This window comes from Lycium ferocissimum, chromosome 7 (genome assembly GCF_029784015.1).
Source record: "Lycium ferocissimum isolate CSIRO_LF1 chromosome 7, AGI_CSIRO_Lferr_CH_V1, whole genome shotgun sequence".
In the NCBI taxonomy this organism is placed as follows: domain Eukaryota; kingdom Viridiplantae; phylum Streptophyta; class Magnoliopsida; order Solanales; family Solanaceae; genus Lycium; species Lycium ferocissimum.
Window position 1 is genome coordinate 18,545,545 of NC_081348.1, and position 19,805 is coordinate 18,565,349.

Here is a 19,805-nt window from a genome sequence, read left to right on the forward strand (position 1 = left end):
ATTCTATACAACTTTCATATAATACAACAACAAACAAGGCGAGTCAATCGATGTTTGGTAACAGAATTCGTCATAATCAACCGTTACAAGAACTTGAATCTACGCACATTCTCGAATTATCATAATTTTACAAAAAGATGGATGCCTTCCCCATAGCTGGGAAGGTACGAAAGTAGAAAGAAACTATTTTTTCCAAATCAGTACTTGAAATTTATTCCTCTAATCTTTTATCAGCCAAGTATACATTATGCGAAATATTTCCTGTTCTATGGGAAAAGATAATGCCATATTAGTTGTTAAAGTATATCCCACCACTAGTCACAACCACGTACAATAGCAGAAGCAAAAATTAGAAACCTTCTGATTGTCAAGATCGACAATTTAAATTGTACGATTTAGAGCCCCCATAGAATTCATTATCCCTCCCGTCGTACCTGAATTCACCCATTAAACCCACTTCCAAAAGCCTTTCTCCGACTCCGCAAGCTGGGTGTTGCAAATGCTCAATTAGTGCGATGGAAGGAGGAAGAGAAGTGATAAATGGGTCGGATTGGGGAAGGGAATGGTGGGGGCGGCTATGTTATTAGAGGAGAGAGATCGGGGAGAAAGGGAAGGGAGGTGGGACGGCTGGACTGTTATGGAGGAAGAAGAGAACAATGAGAAGGGGAAGGGGAAGGGGTGAGTTTTAATTTTTTCAGATCTGGTATGTTTTGTAATTAAGTTATTATGTTCTGTAAATAAGGAAAAATATTCTTATATTTTGTAATATAGAGCCTTAAGTAGTATTATTAGGTTATTTTCCCTTAGAAAAAAGTCTCCCAGAAAGGTTTGTAAGAAGAGCCCAAGTTCTTATGAGAAGCTTTCCCAATACCCAAAAACCACCTTCCTGCTTAGAGTTGGTAATGGTAGACCAACTAATGTAATGAAGTTTCCTGTTTTCTATCATGGAACCCCAAAGAAAATCTCGCTGAATTTTGGATTTTTTTTGGAAAGAAAAAAATATTGCATAGAGTAGGCTGGTATGGCATTTAGGGTAGCTTGCACAAGAGTTAACCTACCAGTCGTAGAAAGGAATTTTGACTTCTACCCCGCAAGTTTATGCTGCATTACATTGGAGTTGATAACAGTACGATCACCTAACTTAGCTAGAGTACGACAAGTAGTAGTAGAAATCTTCCTACTAACATAAGTACCCAAAACATCATGATTTAGTTTATGAACTACAACAGTAGGAGGATTAAACATAAACATAGGTTGATACGGTGCTCGAGATCCCATCTTAGATCCTACACTATATCCAAATCATGCTGGAGGTCTTCAATATTTAACATTCACCCATCAAGTTTTCATATTTAATCAAGTATTTCAATAGATGCACTACCCTTGAATATTAACTATACTAAATTACTAATGCTTAATCATTTTGCAGCATTACACGATTCTCTTAATCGTGGTCTATTCGTTACTGTGGTTATATTAATTGTCTGTTATTTTTGGGTAACTTTAGCATCATGCATCTCTAGACATTGATTTTTAATATTTACAAATCAATCCTAATCATCTCCAAAAAATACAGGTCCTTTATCAGTCAATAGGCCAGCGAAAGAAGAAGTAGTAAAACGGAAAGGGGAAAGAAAATGATTATGTTAAAGGTTACCCAAAAGAATGTACAGCTAGTGTTACAGGTAATAAAAATAGAACTTCCCCACTTCTAGCAACGGAGCGCCTTATCTTTATTATTTTTCCGAATAGATAGATAATTAATTGAGGGCAAATACAACATAGAAATAGGTGAACTGGTGAAACTTCAACTCAGCTTTGAACTGAAGACTAAGCCAGAAGCCGAAGTTAGTACTATTGTTTTAGGGACATTAACTGCTGCCTGCATAGAAGTCAATGCTGCCAATCTGAAACCTTGAATTTGCATTCTTGTCTCGAACAGCTAGAAACCTAAACCTGCCATTTCTAACAGTGATCAGAAACCAGGCCCTATCATGAAGAAGTGAACTGTTAAGAGACTCCAATGAAGCTTTACCTGAATGCATTTGCCAAATGGCCTGGTGAACTGACCGTAAATGTTTTTCTTTCAAAACGTTTTTCAAACATCTGTGAAGTTCGTTTATCCAAGAGATGCCAGCTGGAACCTCCATTTTCACTTCCTTCTAGCACCCTAATGTAATGAATGGATATCAGTCTAAACGCAATGAGAGTAAGGTTCCACAGCATACTTCCGAAAGTTGACCAAAACTTTAGCTGCTTCTCTAAAATAGTCGACAGTCTAAATAATTGAGCACTTAAATGTCACAAAGCTCTACAATATTGGCAACTATTCAGACACCATCGCAATACTCCCACCTATGTGGGACACTTAACACCGCTCACACGAACGATTAGGACTAGATATCTGGAGCATGGACAAAATAATAGTGGGCCCAATATTGGGTAAATCAAGAATAGAAATGGGTCTGACTCTGATACCATGTTAAAGTGGCCGACTATCTCATCTAAAAGCTTAAGTTGTTAGAGAGAGCACACTTTTAAGTACTCAATTATTCTCTTTTTTCATACTATGGAGATTTACTTAATTATTCTCTTCAACACAAACAAATACATCAGGAAACTCTCACCCGCTCCTCCCCATCTTCAAAGATTATTTCACAACTATACTTTGAAGCCAATATGTCATACCAGTCTTTTGGATCTCTCTCCGGAGCATCATTAGCAGACATTAATTCATATGCCACAAGCTCAACCATCCGGTTACCAGCTACTTGATATATGATCCAACAACCTATAAGGCAGAATACAAGTATCAGATAGAAGAACCTTAAAGAAAAAGGATAAATGAAAATGTATATACAAAAACATGTAATTATCCCTTAAAAATCAATATGTACTTATTCATCTTTTCCGTAATAAATTCCTTTCTTTGAGATCCCTTTAGAGGTTGTTTAGATTCGGGCACCTTCTTTATGTTCATAATTGGCGCATAAAGAGGCACCTTCCTTCACATAAGATCTTCAAACTGAAGATGAGGACAGTTTGGTGATTGTAGTAGTATCACACAATTACTACTTTCATAATCTTAGTTGTTAGCAAAATCACCTTACAAGATAATTGACACTGTGTTACACATAAATCAACTAAGTCCTAACAGCCCCATATAATTGCTCTCTGTGAAAATAGACTCGGACTACTTCCGGTAATTACTTTGGCAATCTCTTTACTCTTTATTGAGGCCACGGTTGAGCGTATCACTATGTAATATCACTGTTAAAGCAAAACCTATAAACTTAATGATGAACATAAAGAAGCAACAAACCGAAAAGAACTGGAGAGATAACCTTATACAGTTGGCATAGATGAAAAACAATGATGCTATGCCAGAGTTACATTTTTGCTTAAGCATACCTGCTGCACCATTTGGTTCCTCCCACTTTGACATCCGTGTTCCATCAAATGCACATGTAGCCTGATGTATTTCAAAAAACAAGAGAATTAAGATTCTTCGCCAATATAACTAATCAGGAACTTCTCTTCCACATGACTATAAATTTTTGAAAGGAACAATTTTTATTGTACAAACCAATGTTACTCACAATTCCAAAAGGAAGCTCCTCCCCACTAGCAAGGACTAGACCAGAACATAATCTGTTCAACTTAAGCAGTGGCCAAGAGAGGGACCTGCTATCTAGTCTAGCACATTGTCCAATATTGTAAATCACATCATCCAGCGAGTGGAACACGACAGGCAGAGCAATAGAAGTTTTAACAGGATCAGAAGCTAAACATATATCAATACTCCCATTCGCACCTAACTCAGTCTTCAAAGAAAGAGAATCGAATAACTGGCCGAAAGATGCCAACATCTTATTGAAAATATCACCAGAACTACTTGAAACTGAGTTCACAGAGGTTCTCCTGGTTCTGAAAGGCGAATTCTTTAGATCAACTAAAATCTTTCTGAAAATCTCAAGAATTTCAGCAGCTGCTTTTTTAGAGGGCGAGTACTCTATTAACTTTGAAAGAACAGGCGAAAAGGCACTGTAGATCTTTGTGACATGATCATCTATGCATCTGCGAACTGGACAAGATGAAGAGCTTAGAGAGTTCTTCTCATCAGAGACAAATTCCGATCTTGCTATGCGCCACTCTTTGTCACCACTCAGTCTTCCAGGTAATGAGACTGAAGCATCATCTTTACAATACAATTCCCGCTCAATGACATCAATTTCGGTCCTGTCCCGTTCTTCCAGTGCTGAAATCACTTGAGCAGATAATTTTGCCCGCAGTTCTTTAGTTATGTCAGTAAGAACAGCTGCGAGAGCAGGCTCTGAAATGATGTTTCGTCGAGAAAGAACCTTCATGATCCAAAACATTTATCTCACTTGCAGAAACTCATGAACACATACAAGTACCAATAAAGGGACACTCAACTAACAGTTTACCTCAGGCCACTTCCTGGTGTAACGCTTAGTGACATCATGCACGCCATCTTTTGCAATAGCAAACACATAGTTCAGACTCTTTTTCCATCTTCATAGAAAGGTTAAAACACTAAAATTAAGGCAGGTCGGCAAAGGTTGAAACACCATAAATAAGAAGCCAGTTACAAAAATAGTGTATGATATGAATGGCAACTTGGCAACAACAGACACATAATGGGATCTTAGTACCAGTGCAAATTTGTTCTCTGAATATTTAATAAACATGTGAGGCACTAGCTATAGTTCTCCAAAATATATCATGAACATGTGAAGTACTCGCCATAGTAAAAAGATTCCTAGTACTTAAAAAGTGCTAGATATACTGAAATTTCCATTGTTAAATTGAGCTTTGGTTCTGTTTGTCACTAAGTTTGACACCCTTTCACGATTTCAAAACATGCTTCTTTTAAATCTTCAATGACTTCCTGATCATTACAGTTGCAACAGATATTTACATGCCTGCAAAACTCCTAGGTTCTGGATTTACAGGCATGTCATTATATATGATAAGAAGGGTAGAGCAAATTTCATAGCAATACATCACATTAAGAACTATGTGATTGCTACACTAGTTACAATGATAAATCACATCTACCAAATGGTAAAATTGGCAAAGAGAAAATACCCCTTCTCATATAATAGAGGTTTGTCATATATTGCTTCACAAGGATCAAGATGCATCCATCTGCACTATTTGGCCCAATCACTTCATGTTCTGGATCATTGCAACAAATTTATTGTGCTAGCCCTATGAAAAGATATTACCTTCCTAGAGAGAGTGAAAAGCACTCTGTCCAAACATGATCTGTGAAGTCCAAAATCTGGAAAGTGAAACAACAGAAAGAAACATTAATCTCTAAACAGCTGATTTCCTTCCAAAACTTGGGGGTTGGGGGAGAGCTCCTACATCTCTCAAATTCAATAGCAATACGACACCCTAAAGATATTCATGACTAAGTCAATAAACTTGTCAAAGGTAGAGGTTCCTTGAAGTTGTCTTCATCATGAGAAGTTCATTATTAGCAAATAGATTTTTTCTTACCTAAGTATAAACACAAGAAAGAAAGCACCATAAGAGAAGATATGCAATGATGTGGCCATGGAGGATGTTTTTTTGCTAAAAGAAACATAATGCAGTAATGCCTAATAGATTTGAGCTAGCAGAAAAACCTGAAAAGGACATAAGACTTGGCACCAAATAACGAAGAGTAAATTATTTAGCAATTGAGTCTGAAGCATGTTGCATTGTTTTTCAGGCAAGTGCACATCATCAAGGTTTCAGGTTTAGGCCAGTGTCCAGGGTAGTCACTTCTTGCACTCGTCTTCTAGATTTCTACGGGAGTTTGTTACCCATTTTATTTGTTTATTTTTCCAGCTCGTAAAATTGATTGCATCTTTCCCTTCTATTATCTTCTTCTAATTTGAATTTCTGAATGGAAAAAATGGGAAGATTAAATTCACCCAGAACCATATAAGAAGAGATAGCACTCCTTCTCATTCTCGATACCAGTTCAAAAAGATTAAGAATAAAAAAGTCCAGGCGCGTATTTTCTGAGGAAGTTGGTGACAAGATAATCGATGCAAGTCATTTGTGAATTCTATTTTAGAGGACCAGTACTAAATGGGTGGAAAGAGCTCCGGGCTTCTCAAAAGCTCTTCACACTAATATTCAGATATTTGTGAATATTTCTTCAATTTATAGAAGTTTGGTTTCCAGTCCATCAATTTAAAATGGCACTTTGTTGCTGCAGGTTCTTCAATGTTTTTATTTGCATATTTTTCAATCCTATATTTATCATATGTACAGGGAGAAATTCACCAGTCACTAAAGCTTCCAGGCGATAACAAAGAACAATTACAAAGAATTTATGAAAATTGAATCCACCATACAGTGCACTATGGCGAAATGGCAATCATCTAAACATGGTTGGTATCAAAATATATTTTTATTGGAGAAGAAACTTACCAAACGAGAATCATAACCAAAAGCCCTACAGTAGAGTGTGAAGCAATTGGCCCACTCCCCACACCGCCCCTTTCTCGTCTCTAGAAGCTGCATAAATATCAGTCAGAAATTGTGACATGAAATCTTCCAGTAGCAGATGTATTCAATACCTTCAATGGGTCGTTGTATCTTGGGAAACGGGTGATATTTGAACACGAATTGCAGCTGTGGACATTAGAGATAAATGTTATACAACAACCATGTCATTTTCCTGTTAAAAAGAGATAGAGAGAAGCGGGAAGCCCATATCCTTACAGAGAGAGAATTTTAATGCTTAAAAGATGTCAGAATAGAAAAGCAGCTCCGAGAGATTTCTCGCCTGTGCAAAATGATGGGGTGACCAAAAAAAAGAAAACTAAAGCCAAGCTAGTAATGCTTCTTCGCTTACAGTTGACAACCCAAATGATGCCTCGATTAAATGACACTCACATCTGACAATTGATTTAAAAAATTGCAAAACAGATACAAGTTGTGGACCTCTTGGTATAATTTTGGATAGCCTAAGAGACAGGATTTTTTCTTTCCCTATAGCACACTGGTGTGCGTTCCTAAAATAGGCAATGAATTCTTACATGTACCCCTTCAGTTGTATAGAGCTAGCAATGGTCTCAAAAGATCTCAACTGACAAAAAAACAGCATAGAACTCTGAGAGACTATACTATATCACAGGAAATACACTTTGAACAATAACTTGATCAAAAGAGCACACTTTCAGTAAAAGCTGAGAAGGATTCCTGGAAGAAGCTCTCCGGCATTAATGTAGAAGCTTGTTATAAAAGTATACTTTTCTGTTTAGAACTACCAATTAGTTATTAGAAACCGGGAGAAATGATGGATATATATATATATATATATAGATAGATAGATAGATAGATTTCCCTTAGAACTCATCCAACACCACATAGAATGTAGAAGGTAACATAAACATACCAATAAAGTTCAACCCGAGAAGCACCATAAAGTGTTTCAGAAGAATTTGCAACTCCCATGCCTTGACTTCTGGTTTCATTACCACAACTATCACAAGGAGGAGCATTTACCCACCTACAATGACAGCGAAAAAAGAAAATGAGAATAGGGTAATTTAAGAGAGTAATCATTTGGCCTCTAAGGCCCATCATATCCTAAGGTTGAATGTCGTCGAAATGCGGATGCTAAAATTGATGTACAATCATATAGTTTATGATCGCATCCAACAAAGTGTGAAAATAGCACACGCAAGGATACAATGAGAGGTCGTCTGACATGGTTTGACAATATCCTACATAAACCTCCATATGCACCAGCATGTAGGTGCAGTACCAAGATAATTTGAGGTTATAAAAGGGGGAAAGGTAACCCAAAATCACGTGGAGGAAAGTAGTGTAAAAAAGATTTACAAGATCTTTGAATCAATGTAAACTTAACTAAGAGTAGATCATAATATATGCAGGGGGTCCAATAAGGTGACACCAACTTGTTGTAAGTTAGGTTTAGGTGTTGTTACACTTACATTAATACAGTTGTTTGTCGGGGTTAGAGACTTATATGCCCATGTGAGGATAAGCTCTTGATTTACAGAACCCCAAATTTACCCTAAAAGACAGTATTTAGTATTGGAATGAAATTGGCTTAATAGAGTGGAATTAATATAGTGAATTCATATAGTTGACCACAAGTAGTTGGGGATTGACACGTCATTTTTTTTTTTTTTTTAGATGGTAAAAAACTGTATTGACATCAAAAATGCCAGTGAAAGGCCATAGTTACAGGGAGTCTAGCTAAAGCTGCACACAAATAATAAACTAGCAACTAAAGAGACTCTAGAAATTGTATGAGTGTCTCTGTGTCATCTATGTACTTTTCTTTACACCAAAAATACAAAAGTCGAATACAATTAAGCTCTATCTTCTGGATAGGGTTGCTTTTGTTATCAAAGCATCTTCAATTCCTTTCCTTCCTGATAGTCCACCATTTGCATCCTGGGATCATACTCCAATATTTTCTTTGAGCTTTAGTCCCTCCACTTCTGTTCCAAATAGATATGATACTAATGTATATACTGGCATTGCCCAACTCAAACCAATATTAGCAAGAAATATGTCCCACGATTGAGTAGTCACCCTACAATGCAAAAAAAGGTGACTGTTTGTTTCTGCATACAGTCCACATAAGTGACAGATAGAGCAAAGGTGTATTCCCCTTCTTTGTAGTCTGTCTTGTGTTGAACAAGAATTCTTTACTACCAACCAAACAAAGCATGCCAGCTTGTATGGTATGTTTGTCTTCCAAATTTGTCTCCAAGGCCATTGTACCTGAAGATTGTTGTTGTGATTGATCCAAAGGTAAGCTGTCTTGACTGAAAAGACTCCTGATTTGTCTCTCAGCCACCACAATCTATCTTGCTCAGGTAAGACTCCATTGAAGAGATTAAGTGTGCTGAGGAAGGCACTGAATCTGTCGGCACTGAATCTGTCTATTTCCCAGTCATTCAAAAGTCTTCTGAAGCTAAGGTCACATCCTTGGTTGTTCCATACCTCATTTATATTGGCCCTTTGCTATTGATTTAGGATGTAAACATCCGAATAAAGGTGCGAGAGACAGCCATAACCAGTTGTCTTCCCATAAAGAAATATGTTGCGCATTCCCAACTTTGAATCTGGTATTAATGCTGAAGATACTCCAAAGATTTCTGATAGTCCTACAAACATTAACCCCATATACAGTGCTGACAGCTTTGGTTTTCCACGAATCATCCTCCCCATATTTTTCTTTTATCACCTTCTTCCATAATGATTGATCTTCATTTGAGTACCTCCAGAGCCATTTCATAAGTAAACTTTGATTCTGCTTCCTAAGATTTTTTATACCAAGCCCTTGATTGGTTGATTCTTATTTTAAGAAGACCCCATTAGTTACAAACATACAACTGTTATGAATCAAAATCCATTTTAATAGAAGCAATTCATTTATAGGCAGGGAGAGAAGGCGACAACTATAGAAATTTAAGGGAAATTTGTGATGCAGAACAATGATTTGCAAGAAAATAGTCAGGCTTAATTAGTTGATTTTTCTAAAAGCAATGTTCACAATCTCTCAAATCAGGTTTTTTCTTTTTTCTGTTGAAAACCGAGAAATCTAAGCTTGTCTGCGATAGGGTTCGAGCCCGTGACTTGTGGCTAACCCACACATCACGTGTTGCTCTCTTACCTATAGACCAAATCCCTAGGAGCCATCAAGTAAAAATATTTATGGTCAAGTGCTTACAGACAATATTAGTCAAGTATAGGGGGAAGTAGGTTCAAAATATTTAGTTGGGCTTAATTAGCTGATTTCTCTAAAAGCAATGTTCGCAAGGAAAGAAATAATCTCACAAATCAGTTTTTTTTTTTTTTTTTTTTTTTTTTTTTTTTAAACCGAGAAATCAACGCTTTTGTCGGCAACAGGTTTCGAACCTGTGACTTGTGCCTAACTCACACATCTCGTGTTGAGCTCTTACCACTAGACCAAAGCCCTAGGAGCCATCAAGTGAAAAATATTTATGGTCAAGTGCTTACAGACAATATTAGTCAAGTTCTTGGGTGAAGTAGGTCCAAAACAGCCAGTCAGCAAGGATATATGATGTCATTGACTGCAGTCATGAATAGGGTCATGGTCCTCGGCCAGCTTTACTCAAGCAACAGAGTTAAGATATTATAACAAAAATATCTAAATGGCTTCCCTCTTAATCAACTAAGAACTTTTCAGATGAGATGAAATCATTCATTTAGTTATAAATTGAATTGTGAAGTCAAGGTCCCAGTTAGAGGTTCATCGTAGGGTTTGTCTTCGCCAAAAACTAAAAAGGATAACAGAAAGTCACATGCAAATCAGATGTGTTGGAAGAACACTTCGACTAAAACAAAAGATATAGATAATTTAAAGTCTCATAATGTACGAACGCATATTTGTTCCAGTACTGCCTTTTCAGCATTATAGATTACACATAACAACGTCACAGCATGGAAGTAGAATGAAGTGAAAGTTTATTCAGTCCTTAGTGATCAAAATCTGAATCAGCAGCAAAGGCAAGAAATTACCTAAATGATTGCTTAAACCAGAATAGCAGCTGTAATAGGAAAGCATTATCTTGTTCAACTTTTGTTGGTTTGTAGTTTCCTTCCTAAGCATATATAGTACAGATGTCAGAAATTCTGGCTGATGTCAACCCACAAATTCTCATATTCAGACCGAAAGTAAGCTCCCACTCACAAACCATGTAACAAGCTGCACCAAGTAAGAACTACAGAACATTTTGTATTGATTTAAAATTTGTATAAATATAACTTGTTCTTGTTGTTGCTAATGCTGCTATAACTTTTTATATTTTTATTCATTTTAAAAAATCTAATTATTAAGTCAAGCTATGTATGATCCGAGGCCCATACTAACACATTCAATTGATTTATGTTTGCCACTCTTGAGAAGGTTTCATTAACTGAAAGAAACAAAGGGGAAGTAAAACTTATTACATGATGAATACATTCTCAACATCTCAATCCATTTCCAAAAAAAAAAAAAAAAAAAAAAAATACACCTCATTCTTGAATTGTTCAAAGTTAAATATTATATTTGTTGAACACAGCTACCAATTCATGCACAACAAATAAACAACAAGATGATAGTACTAACCCTTCCCAAAGAAATCAAAGCTTTCTCCTCAAGCTTGTCCACAGGCACGGTCTTTCGAGCCATTTCTTGACGATGCGGATCTTCATACTACATGATGAAGTATTATATTTATTATCTATCAACAGAAATGATTTTATTGCATTTCACCTTTTCAAACTAAAAGTTAATGGTGCATTACTCTATCCATCACATGCACAGTATTAAGAGATATAGTGAGATTTAAGGATATCGCATAATTTACACACTTCACTCATATTGGGAGGAAAAAATTTATCAAATTGATTATAGGATTTTGTGAGCAACAGTTGGTACTATAAAAGGACATCAACAAGAATACATAAGTCGAATCATGAAAGAAACTTGAATTCTTGAAACATTGAGAAACTGCTGAGAGTAATTATTATTTATGGTATATCCAGACTTTAAAGAAAATATTATTTATAATACTTTGTTGGGCTTTTGAAGTAGAATACCCAAGAACATCTCCTACTCCATCTACTAAAAGGAAAGAAACAACTAGGGAACACAAGTTAAGATGGACAAAAGAAAGCCAGACACAACATGATAATGATGATATACCATTTGAACTTGATTAACATATGGCCGTATCCGCTCTTCAACTTGCTGCTTATTTTCACCCGCAACAAAATGCTGCATCATAAGAGCTTCTTCTTCTGCCTATATGCACGTCACATGATATAAATGAGTGTTATCAGCATAAAATAATAGTAACAAGTTAGCTCTTGTAGTTTAATGGTAAAGCAAATGCAAAAATAAAGGTTTTCTTTAACTTCAACTAAATTCGTCATACAACTAAAATTAGTCTAAGATAAAAATAAAAAATAAAAAATAAAAAAGAAGGGCCAGTTGTACGTTTCCACCCACAGTAAGTTCCTAATTAGCATTGATAAGGCATGCTAGTTAAATTTCAGTATAGAAAATAAAATTTACCTAATTTAAGGAAAAAGTAATCATATAAACGAAAAAGAATACAAATTATTTAGATTTGTTTTATTCCTAGCTAGAAATTATGTTTTTGTTTACTATGTTCAAGAAAATCTCTTCATGAAATAACAAATGAAGAACTCGATACTTTGCTTAATTTTAATCCTTTCACACTGCTGAGTGCTGACTATGAAGTTCTTCGAAAGTTATGATTTTCATTCTAATTTGATAAACCAAAGGATTCAAGACAGTAAAATTTACCCATAGATTAAGGTTAATAAATCAAGACTGGAAGTCCAAATCTTAGATGTGGCAAAGAAATTATTTCCAACTCTATGCTCTAGTTGAATATAGCTCACACTTTTACGTCTCTTTTGCTTTCTTCGAGCATCCCACTACCATCATCACTTCCATTTTTCTTACATTTACTCAAAGTGAAACACATAGCTCAACACTACGTCCATTGCAATCACGTTGGCAGTTCAAGAAAACCATCTGACATCAAATAACACAAATGTTTCGCAACTAAAACCAAAGTTCTATGCAGAACCTGAAGAATGCGAGCCAACTCTTCATCTGACATAGCCAGTTTTTCTGACTTTTCTTTCTCCTCAGCTGCTATCTCCTCTTCAACTCCATCAATTGATACCAACCGGAGCTTATCCGATATTGAAGAGAGATCAGACTCATCGGATACAATTTGATCATCTCTTCCCAATATCTTCTCATCAATTCAATGTTAACAAAGCAAATGCTCAAAATTCACAATCATTTCATTTTTAACAAATCAAATACTCGAATTTGCTAGCATATTCATGCAAACACAGATCATACGGACACATTCATCTCACTATACATCTTCAATTCAATATTTCTTCAAGTTTATCAAAAAATTGATTTGAGATCAGAATCGTATGATACAGTCTCATCATCTCTCCTCTGAATATCTTCAACATTTCCATTTTTACATATATAAAAAATCAACTTTGAAATTCACAGGCAATACTTCGCTTTAATTCAATTTATAAAGAGCGCGTCCATAATTCAGTCAAGATTAGAATTATCAATAGAATCTAATCACTGTCTCCTCCCAATATCTTCTCAGCTTTATAAAAACGAACACTTAACTACACCTCTTGAATTCAATTCTTTTTTATCAAGTTTATCAAAAATTGACTTGAGATCAGAATCGTATGATACAATATCTTCAACATTTCCTGATTTATTTTTAAAAATCAACTTTGAAATACATAAGCAATACATACTTGTCTTTAAAATTCAATCTATAAAGAGCACATCCATAATTGACTTGAGATTAGAATTATCAATAAAATCTGATCAGTATCTTCTTCTCACACTTAAATACAAACACACACATAACACGAGATACCAATAAAATCAGATGACTGCACCTTCCAATATCTTCTCAAAGTCCAATTACATAAAAACAATTCAATACCTTTTGTTGATCGGGAGGAACGGAAGTGAGAGAGAAGAGCTGATACTTGAGGACCTGGAAAAACGGAGATAGAAAAAGAAGAAAAGGTTTGTAAATGAAACGGAAGATTGATTTGAAGAAGTGAGAATGAGATGAGGAAGTAGAAGAAGACTTCGAAGCCATCATCAGTGTCGTAGTCTACGTCGAATGTCGAGTCGTTGTAACTCACGGCCAATTTTCGAGCCACCATGCTTTGCAACTTGATCTCTTTGCTTCGATTCCTGGTTTTGGAATTCTGTTCCTTCCGTGATTCGGTACTAGATGATGGGCCCAACCCCATATTAACCTGCTTTTTAAGTCTGATAATTCTCTGTTTTCCCCTTCTCTCCTGGGGTAGATATTTTTAACTTTTTTGTGGTAGAGTTGGAAGAGGAAAATAATTTTTACCCAAAAGTTTTAAAAAATACCAATAAACTATTACTTTCTCTGGATGAAGAAAAAAGAGCATTCACTTAGTCATTTGCATACTTTTTAAAAAATATTAACTCCTAAAATAAATAGGTAATATGACTAAACTGCATCTAATTAAATAGGTATTAGATTTAATCACATAGTACTTAATAGGACTAAATTTGAAAAAATAAGGTTAAGAAGTTATTTCAAGATTTTTATAATCGCGCGAAGCGCGAACCAATTCACTAGTATTTTTATAATTTTGAATTGAGCCAAGCTCGTTCGAGATTAGTACTTCCTCCAATTCAAAAAGAATGTCTACTTAGCCATTTGCACACTCCTCGACAAAAAAAATACTAATTCTTAGGCGAAAATAGGTAATTTGACTAAATTGCCCCTAATTAAATAGGTATTGAGATTTAGTCACTTAATACTTAATAAGGATAAATTTAGAAAAATAAGATTAATTCTTTCTTAATTTGGTAATTGATCACTCTTTTTGAACAAAAAAATAAAGGCTAAGTGGACACTCTTTTTGAATTAAAGGGAGTGCAATTTAATCAGCCTGAGTTAGTGAGTTGACTTTTCTCTATTTTAGATTAATTGATTAACAAAACATATATATGAATTATGTTAATTTTTTGTGGATAAATATATCAGCAGGTTGTTCCTATTGATCTTTTTTATTAATGATAATTAAAAAAACAAGCAGAAAAGTAAAGTGCGTGCTGTTCAAAATTTGAGCTAGCTAAAATAAGAAAAAAAAATTCTTATTGAATGAACTTTTGTGCTGCTTGACTGCTTCTGTTGTTGCACCTCATCTATCCTGCCTTTTTGTCTCTGTTGTTGATCCAACTAACATACATCACCAGAAGTCCAGCATAAATTATCCACTACATTCTCTGGCCGGGTTGTTCACTGTTCTGCATCTTCATTCAGCCAATCTTCTTGGTTTGGATCCTAATGTTTGGGTAGTTGTACTTGTCCATGTTGAATATCTTTCTTCCTTGAGAAGGTAGATTGCAAAATGCTTGTATTCTACTATGCCTTCCTGAATTGCCTGATTTGCTATGACATCCACCTAAGTATTACCTTCTCTTAGAACATTTTGAACATGTTTTACATTTTGTACTATTAATATATGTTCTCTTTTATGAATTGCACCCTATTCTCCCTATCTCTTTGCAAAATATAAAAGCACCTCTGTGACTTTTGAGAGTAGAACGAGAGAGCATCTTGACATGGTGCAACTTAAATCCATAAAATTAATCTTCTACATATATAAGTGAGCATAAACAAGAAAACTTTCGGTCGTTACTGCACGTACTAAAAACAAACAAGAGGATATTTGTCTCGACAAACCATTAGTAGCATATAATATATGTCATCCGACAGAATCAAAGCAAACCAACGACAAAACCAAAGTAAAAAGGGAACATAGGCCAAAAAAGAGAAAAAAAGAAAAATACAACTTTGTATAAAACTTACCGCCTTCAATCTCTCTTGCACCTTTCTTTACATCCCTGTACCAACTAAATTCCAATTACATTTTTGTTTTGCCCGTCCCATATTTTGTCCAAATCTCAATTTCTCCATCCCCTCCATTTATAAAACTTGATGAATATCAGCAACTCTAAGCTTAAAAAGAGAGAAGGGGGGAAAATAAGTTGAAGAAAATGGCAAAGTTTAAGCGAACAGACACCAACAGGAGCTTAGAGAGCTTGCTGGACTTGGATAAATCTGCACAGTTGAATAAGATTAATGGCACCAATTTGGCGAGGCAGCCAACGCGCAAACTAATTCCAGGACATGGTCTTGAGTTCAATAATCTGTCTTATAGTGTCACAAAGAAAGTCCAGAAAGATGGTGTTTGGATCAACAGAGAAGCTTATCTTCTTAATGATATATCTGGACAAGCCTTGAGAGGTGAAATAATGGCCATTATGGGTCCTAGTGGTGCTGGAAAATCCACTTTTCTTGATGCCATTGCCGGACGAATTGCTCGTGGTAGCCTTGAAGGAACTGTTCGAATTGATGGCAAACCAGTTAAGTCTCTTTGTATCCTGACAAGTATTAGTACATCAATTTGGCTAAAACATAGCCCATGACCATGTTTGGACCGCTCAAAAAAATAAGATCATGACTTAGGACCGCTCAAAAAAATAATAGTCAGCAAATGTATAGGTTTTGTATATTAGGTATACATATTAGGTTTTGTATAAATATACATATTGTATACATATAGTATACATAATATACATATAATATACATGATCAGTGTATTAGATTTTGTATATTTTGGCTAACCCCAGTAATTAATTTCGACCGACAGGCCAAAAATTGTAGATATTAGAAGATTATTCCTTCTAAGGACTAATTATGATGTGCAGGTGACAACAAGTTACATGAAGATGATCTCCTCTTATGTAATGCAAGATGATCAGCTCTTCCCTATGTTGACAGTTTTCGAGACGTTTATGTTTGCAGCTGAAGTCAGGCTTCCACCATCAATATCTAGAGCAGAGAAGAAGAAAAGAGTCCACGAACTTCTCGAACAATTAAGCTTAACGGTATGTCAAGACTCACTAGTTTTCTCAATATTCTTCGTCCACACATCCCAAAATTTCCCACTATCAATGCAAGGATTATGAACAGTTACTTACAGAGTTAAAGTTATTTTTTAGGTAACTAAGTAGTGCAAAACTTTTTGTGCCTATGCAGAGTGCAACACACACGTACATAGGAGATGAAGGAAGAAGAGGAGTGTCTGGTGGAGAACGTCGAAGAGTCTCAATAGGGATTGACATAATCCATAAGCCATCTCTGTTGTTTCTTGATGAACCTACATCTGGTCTTGATTCTACAAGTGCTTTTAGTGTTGTTGAAAAAGTGAAAGACATAGCTAAAAGTGGTAGCATAATCCTCATGACCATCCACCAGCCTTCTTTCAGAATCCAAATGCTCCTCGACCGCATCACAGTCCTTGCAAGGTACTATTTAATTCTGTCCCTCTTTAATCGACCTTGCTAGTTTAACTATGCTCAAGCATCAAAATACATATTGCCCTGTTGAAAGAAAATTATTATTGTAGTCCTTATGTTTCAATTCAAATGTCATTCTTTCTATTTTAAACTGTTCAAAAAAGAACTACACCTTTGAATTTTTTGTTTTAACTTCAAAGATAGTATAGCAAGAGTTACATGATCAAAGGAATGATTCTAGTGAATTACATTTCTATTAAGTCTTGTACAAAAAAATCATAACAAAAAAGTAGGAGAACAAAAGGGCTATTTGAAATATTCTCTTTCTTGTTCAAGCTCTATTTTGCTAGGCTATCTGCTATTTGGTTCTATTACTGTATACATGCTTAATTTCTGTACCTCCAATCTGATCAAGTAGGATTTTTACTAGATATTTGGAAACTCTTTAATTTAAACTTTTCATTTACCCTTAACGGCATGCTCTTATAGCCATATAAATGATGTACACATCACATGTTTTAAGGGTACTTTTGGTATGTCCCAAAAATCTTTCTATCGTTCTTCCTTGAACTCTGTACCTTATCAATCACCACCATATAAAATGAAACGTATATAGATAGTATTTGAGATGAGTTGGTGCACAAAGTTCTAGCTAGTTTTGCATGACTTGTATATTTGGGAAGTTTTCATGTAAAATAAGGCTGCACTGTGCAGGGGAAGACTTGTATATTTGGGAAGTCCAACAGGGGTAGCAGCTTTTCTAGCTGGTTTTGCAAGACCAGTTCCAGATGGTGAAAACAGCTTAGAGTACCTCCTAGATGTGATCAAAGAGTATGATGAATCAACTGTGGGACTTGATCCCCTTGTCTTGTATCAAAGGGATGGCATCAAACCTGATCAAGCAGCTAAAACCCCTCTCCGAAAACCACCAAAAACGCCTCGTACTCCTTATGCAAAGTCACCTTGGACCAGACATATCAGCCTCCGCAGCTCTCATTTCTCCGCTGGAAACGTGAATTCCCAAAGAGATCGTAAAGATCAGTCTGACTCAGATGTTAATAATTTTGGTTATGATGACGAGGACGATGAGGAGGATTTTGATAACTCGTTGGAAAGGAAGGTTCCTCAAACGCCTATGAGTATGCAGAGCGGGATTCATCCCCGTTTGGCTTCACATTTCTACAAAGATTTCTCTGTTTGGCTATACAATGGCGTTAAAGGTACTCCTCGTCGTCCACCAACATGGAACTCCCATCTTGGTGTAAAATCAAGCATGTCTTCGGGTCAATTCTCAATGACTCAACAAACACCTTCACGTGTTAAAACACCAGCAGCATCAGCAATTTTTACCCCTGGACGAGAAGTAATAGAGTACTCATCGTATAATCCATCGTACGAAGAAGTATTTGAAATCGAAGAAATACTCGATGAGCCAATTCATAGGCACAAATTCGCAAATCCATGGCTTAGAGAAGTTGCAGTCCTCTGTTGGCGTACTACATTGAACGTAATTCGCACCCCTGAACTCTTCCTCTCTCGTGAAATCGTCTTAACGGTCATGGGACTTGTCCTGTCTTCTTTCTTCCAAAGGCTAAATCATTTCGACTTTAAAACAATCAACCATCTCCTCAACTTCTATATATTCACAATTTGCCTCGTGTTTTTCTCCTCGAATGATGCTGTTCCAACTTTCATACAAGAACGTTTCATCTTTATTCGTGAGACATCTCACAATGCTTATAGAGCTTCTTCTTATGTCATTTCTTCTCTTATAGTATACCTCCCTTTTTTCGCGATCCAAGGCTTCACATTCGCTGTCATAACGCAATACATTCTTCGAATAAACAGCAGCATTTTAAGCTTTTGGCTCATACTCTACTCCTCACTTATAACTAGCAATGCTTATGTGATGTTAGTGAGTGCACTTGTTCCAAGTTACATCACGGGGTACGCGGTCGTTATAGCAACCACAGCTCTTTTTTTCCTTACTTGTGGATTTTTCTTGAAGAGGACTCAAATTCCTTTGGTTTGGAGATGGCTGCATTACATTTCAGCAATCAAATATCCATTTGAAGCATTGTTGATTAATGAATTTAAAGGGACAAAACATTGTTACAATGGTGACCTTGCAGATCTTTCACCTGGTCCTTTAGGAGATGTGAAGATTAGTCAATTGCATAAGGATTCTGTTGCTAGAGGTGATTTGTCACAAAATTGCACATTGGTTGGAGAAGATGTGCTGTTTTCAATGGACATTACAAAGGAGAATATATGGCTGGATATTGTGATCTTGTTGGCTTGGGGAGTTCTTTATCGTCTTTTCTTCTATGTAGTTCTAAGGTTTTACTCAAAGAATGAAAGAAAATGATCATGTCTTATTATTTGTATTTTAAATATTTTTTTTCACCCTCAACTCTTGAGTTTTGTACGAATTGACTCATTGCTAAAGGGTGCAATAATCATGATAATTCCATTTTGGGTGTAAACAATACAATGAATAAGTTATGTTACTCCATCCGTTTCATTTTATGTAACATTATTTCCTTATTATTTTGTTGAAAATATACTTGTATCTTTTTATATTTAAAAATAATTTAATTTTTATTTCTCATTTTACCATTGTGTCATGCTTTATAGCTACACAAATGTAATGACATTTTTAGGATCACAAAAAAACGTTACATACAATAAAACGAACACAGTGCTTTTTAAATAGAATTTGTTTCCTGAAATCGAGTAGGATAAAATAGTTAATATGAAGGTTGTGAGACCAACTTGTTTTTTTTGTATTAAATACATTTCTTATATATATATATATATATATATATATATATATATATATATA

General features: G+C 35.6%; 2 protein-coding genes across 5 annotated transcripts; one reads left to right on the forward strand and one right to left on the reverse strand.

Annotated features, from left to right (window-relative positions):
* Positions 1–1,615: 1,615 nt before the first annotated feature.
* LOC132063621 (peptide-N(4)-(N-acetyl-beta-glucosaminyl)asparagine amidase) lies at positions 1,616–13,886 on the reverse strand. 4 transcript variants are annotated; one of them, XM_059456259.1, is made up of 17 exons: positions 13,699–13,886; positions 13,548–13,601; positions 12,639–12,809; positions 11,723–11,821; positions 11,144–11,230; positions 10,552–10,634; positions 7,424–7,537; positions 6,603–6,657; positions 6,454–6,540; positions 5,253–5,308; positions 5,113–5,172; positions 4,449–4,536; positions 3,600–4,361; positions 3,412–3,472; positions 2,689–2,791; positions 2,036–2,170; positions 1,616–1,956 (listed from the first exon to the last, which is right to left on the reverse strand). In XM_059456259.1, the coding sequence occupies exons 1-17, from the start codon at positions 13,864–13,866 to the stop codon at positions 1,872–1,874; spliced, it is 2,268 nt and encodes a 755-aa protein (XP_059312242.1). In that variant the 5' UTR covers positions 13,867–13,886; the 3' UTR covers positions 1,616–1,871. The 4 variants fall into 4 exon arrangements, with proteins under 4 accessions (XP_059312242.1, XP_059312243.1, XP_059312244.1 ...); XM_059456260.1 differs by having other exon boundaries at positions 13,756–13,881; XM_059456261.1 differs by lacking the exon at positions 12,639–12,809.
* A 1,612-nt stretch (positions 13,887–15,498) lies between these two features.
* Positions 15,499–19,472, forward strand: LOC132062579 (ABC transporter G family member STR). Its single transcript, XM_059455120.1, has 4 exons — positions 15,499–16,024; positions 16,370–16,549; positions 16,701–16,969; positions 17,675–19,472. The coding sequence occupies exons 1-4, from the start codon at positions 15,656–15,658 to the stop codon at positions 19,326–19,328; spliced, it is 2,472 nt and encodes an 823-aa protein (XP_059311103.1). The 5' UTR covers positions 15,499–15,655; the 3' UTR covers positions 19,329–19,472.
* Positions 19,473–19,805: the final 333 nt, after the last annotated feature.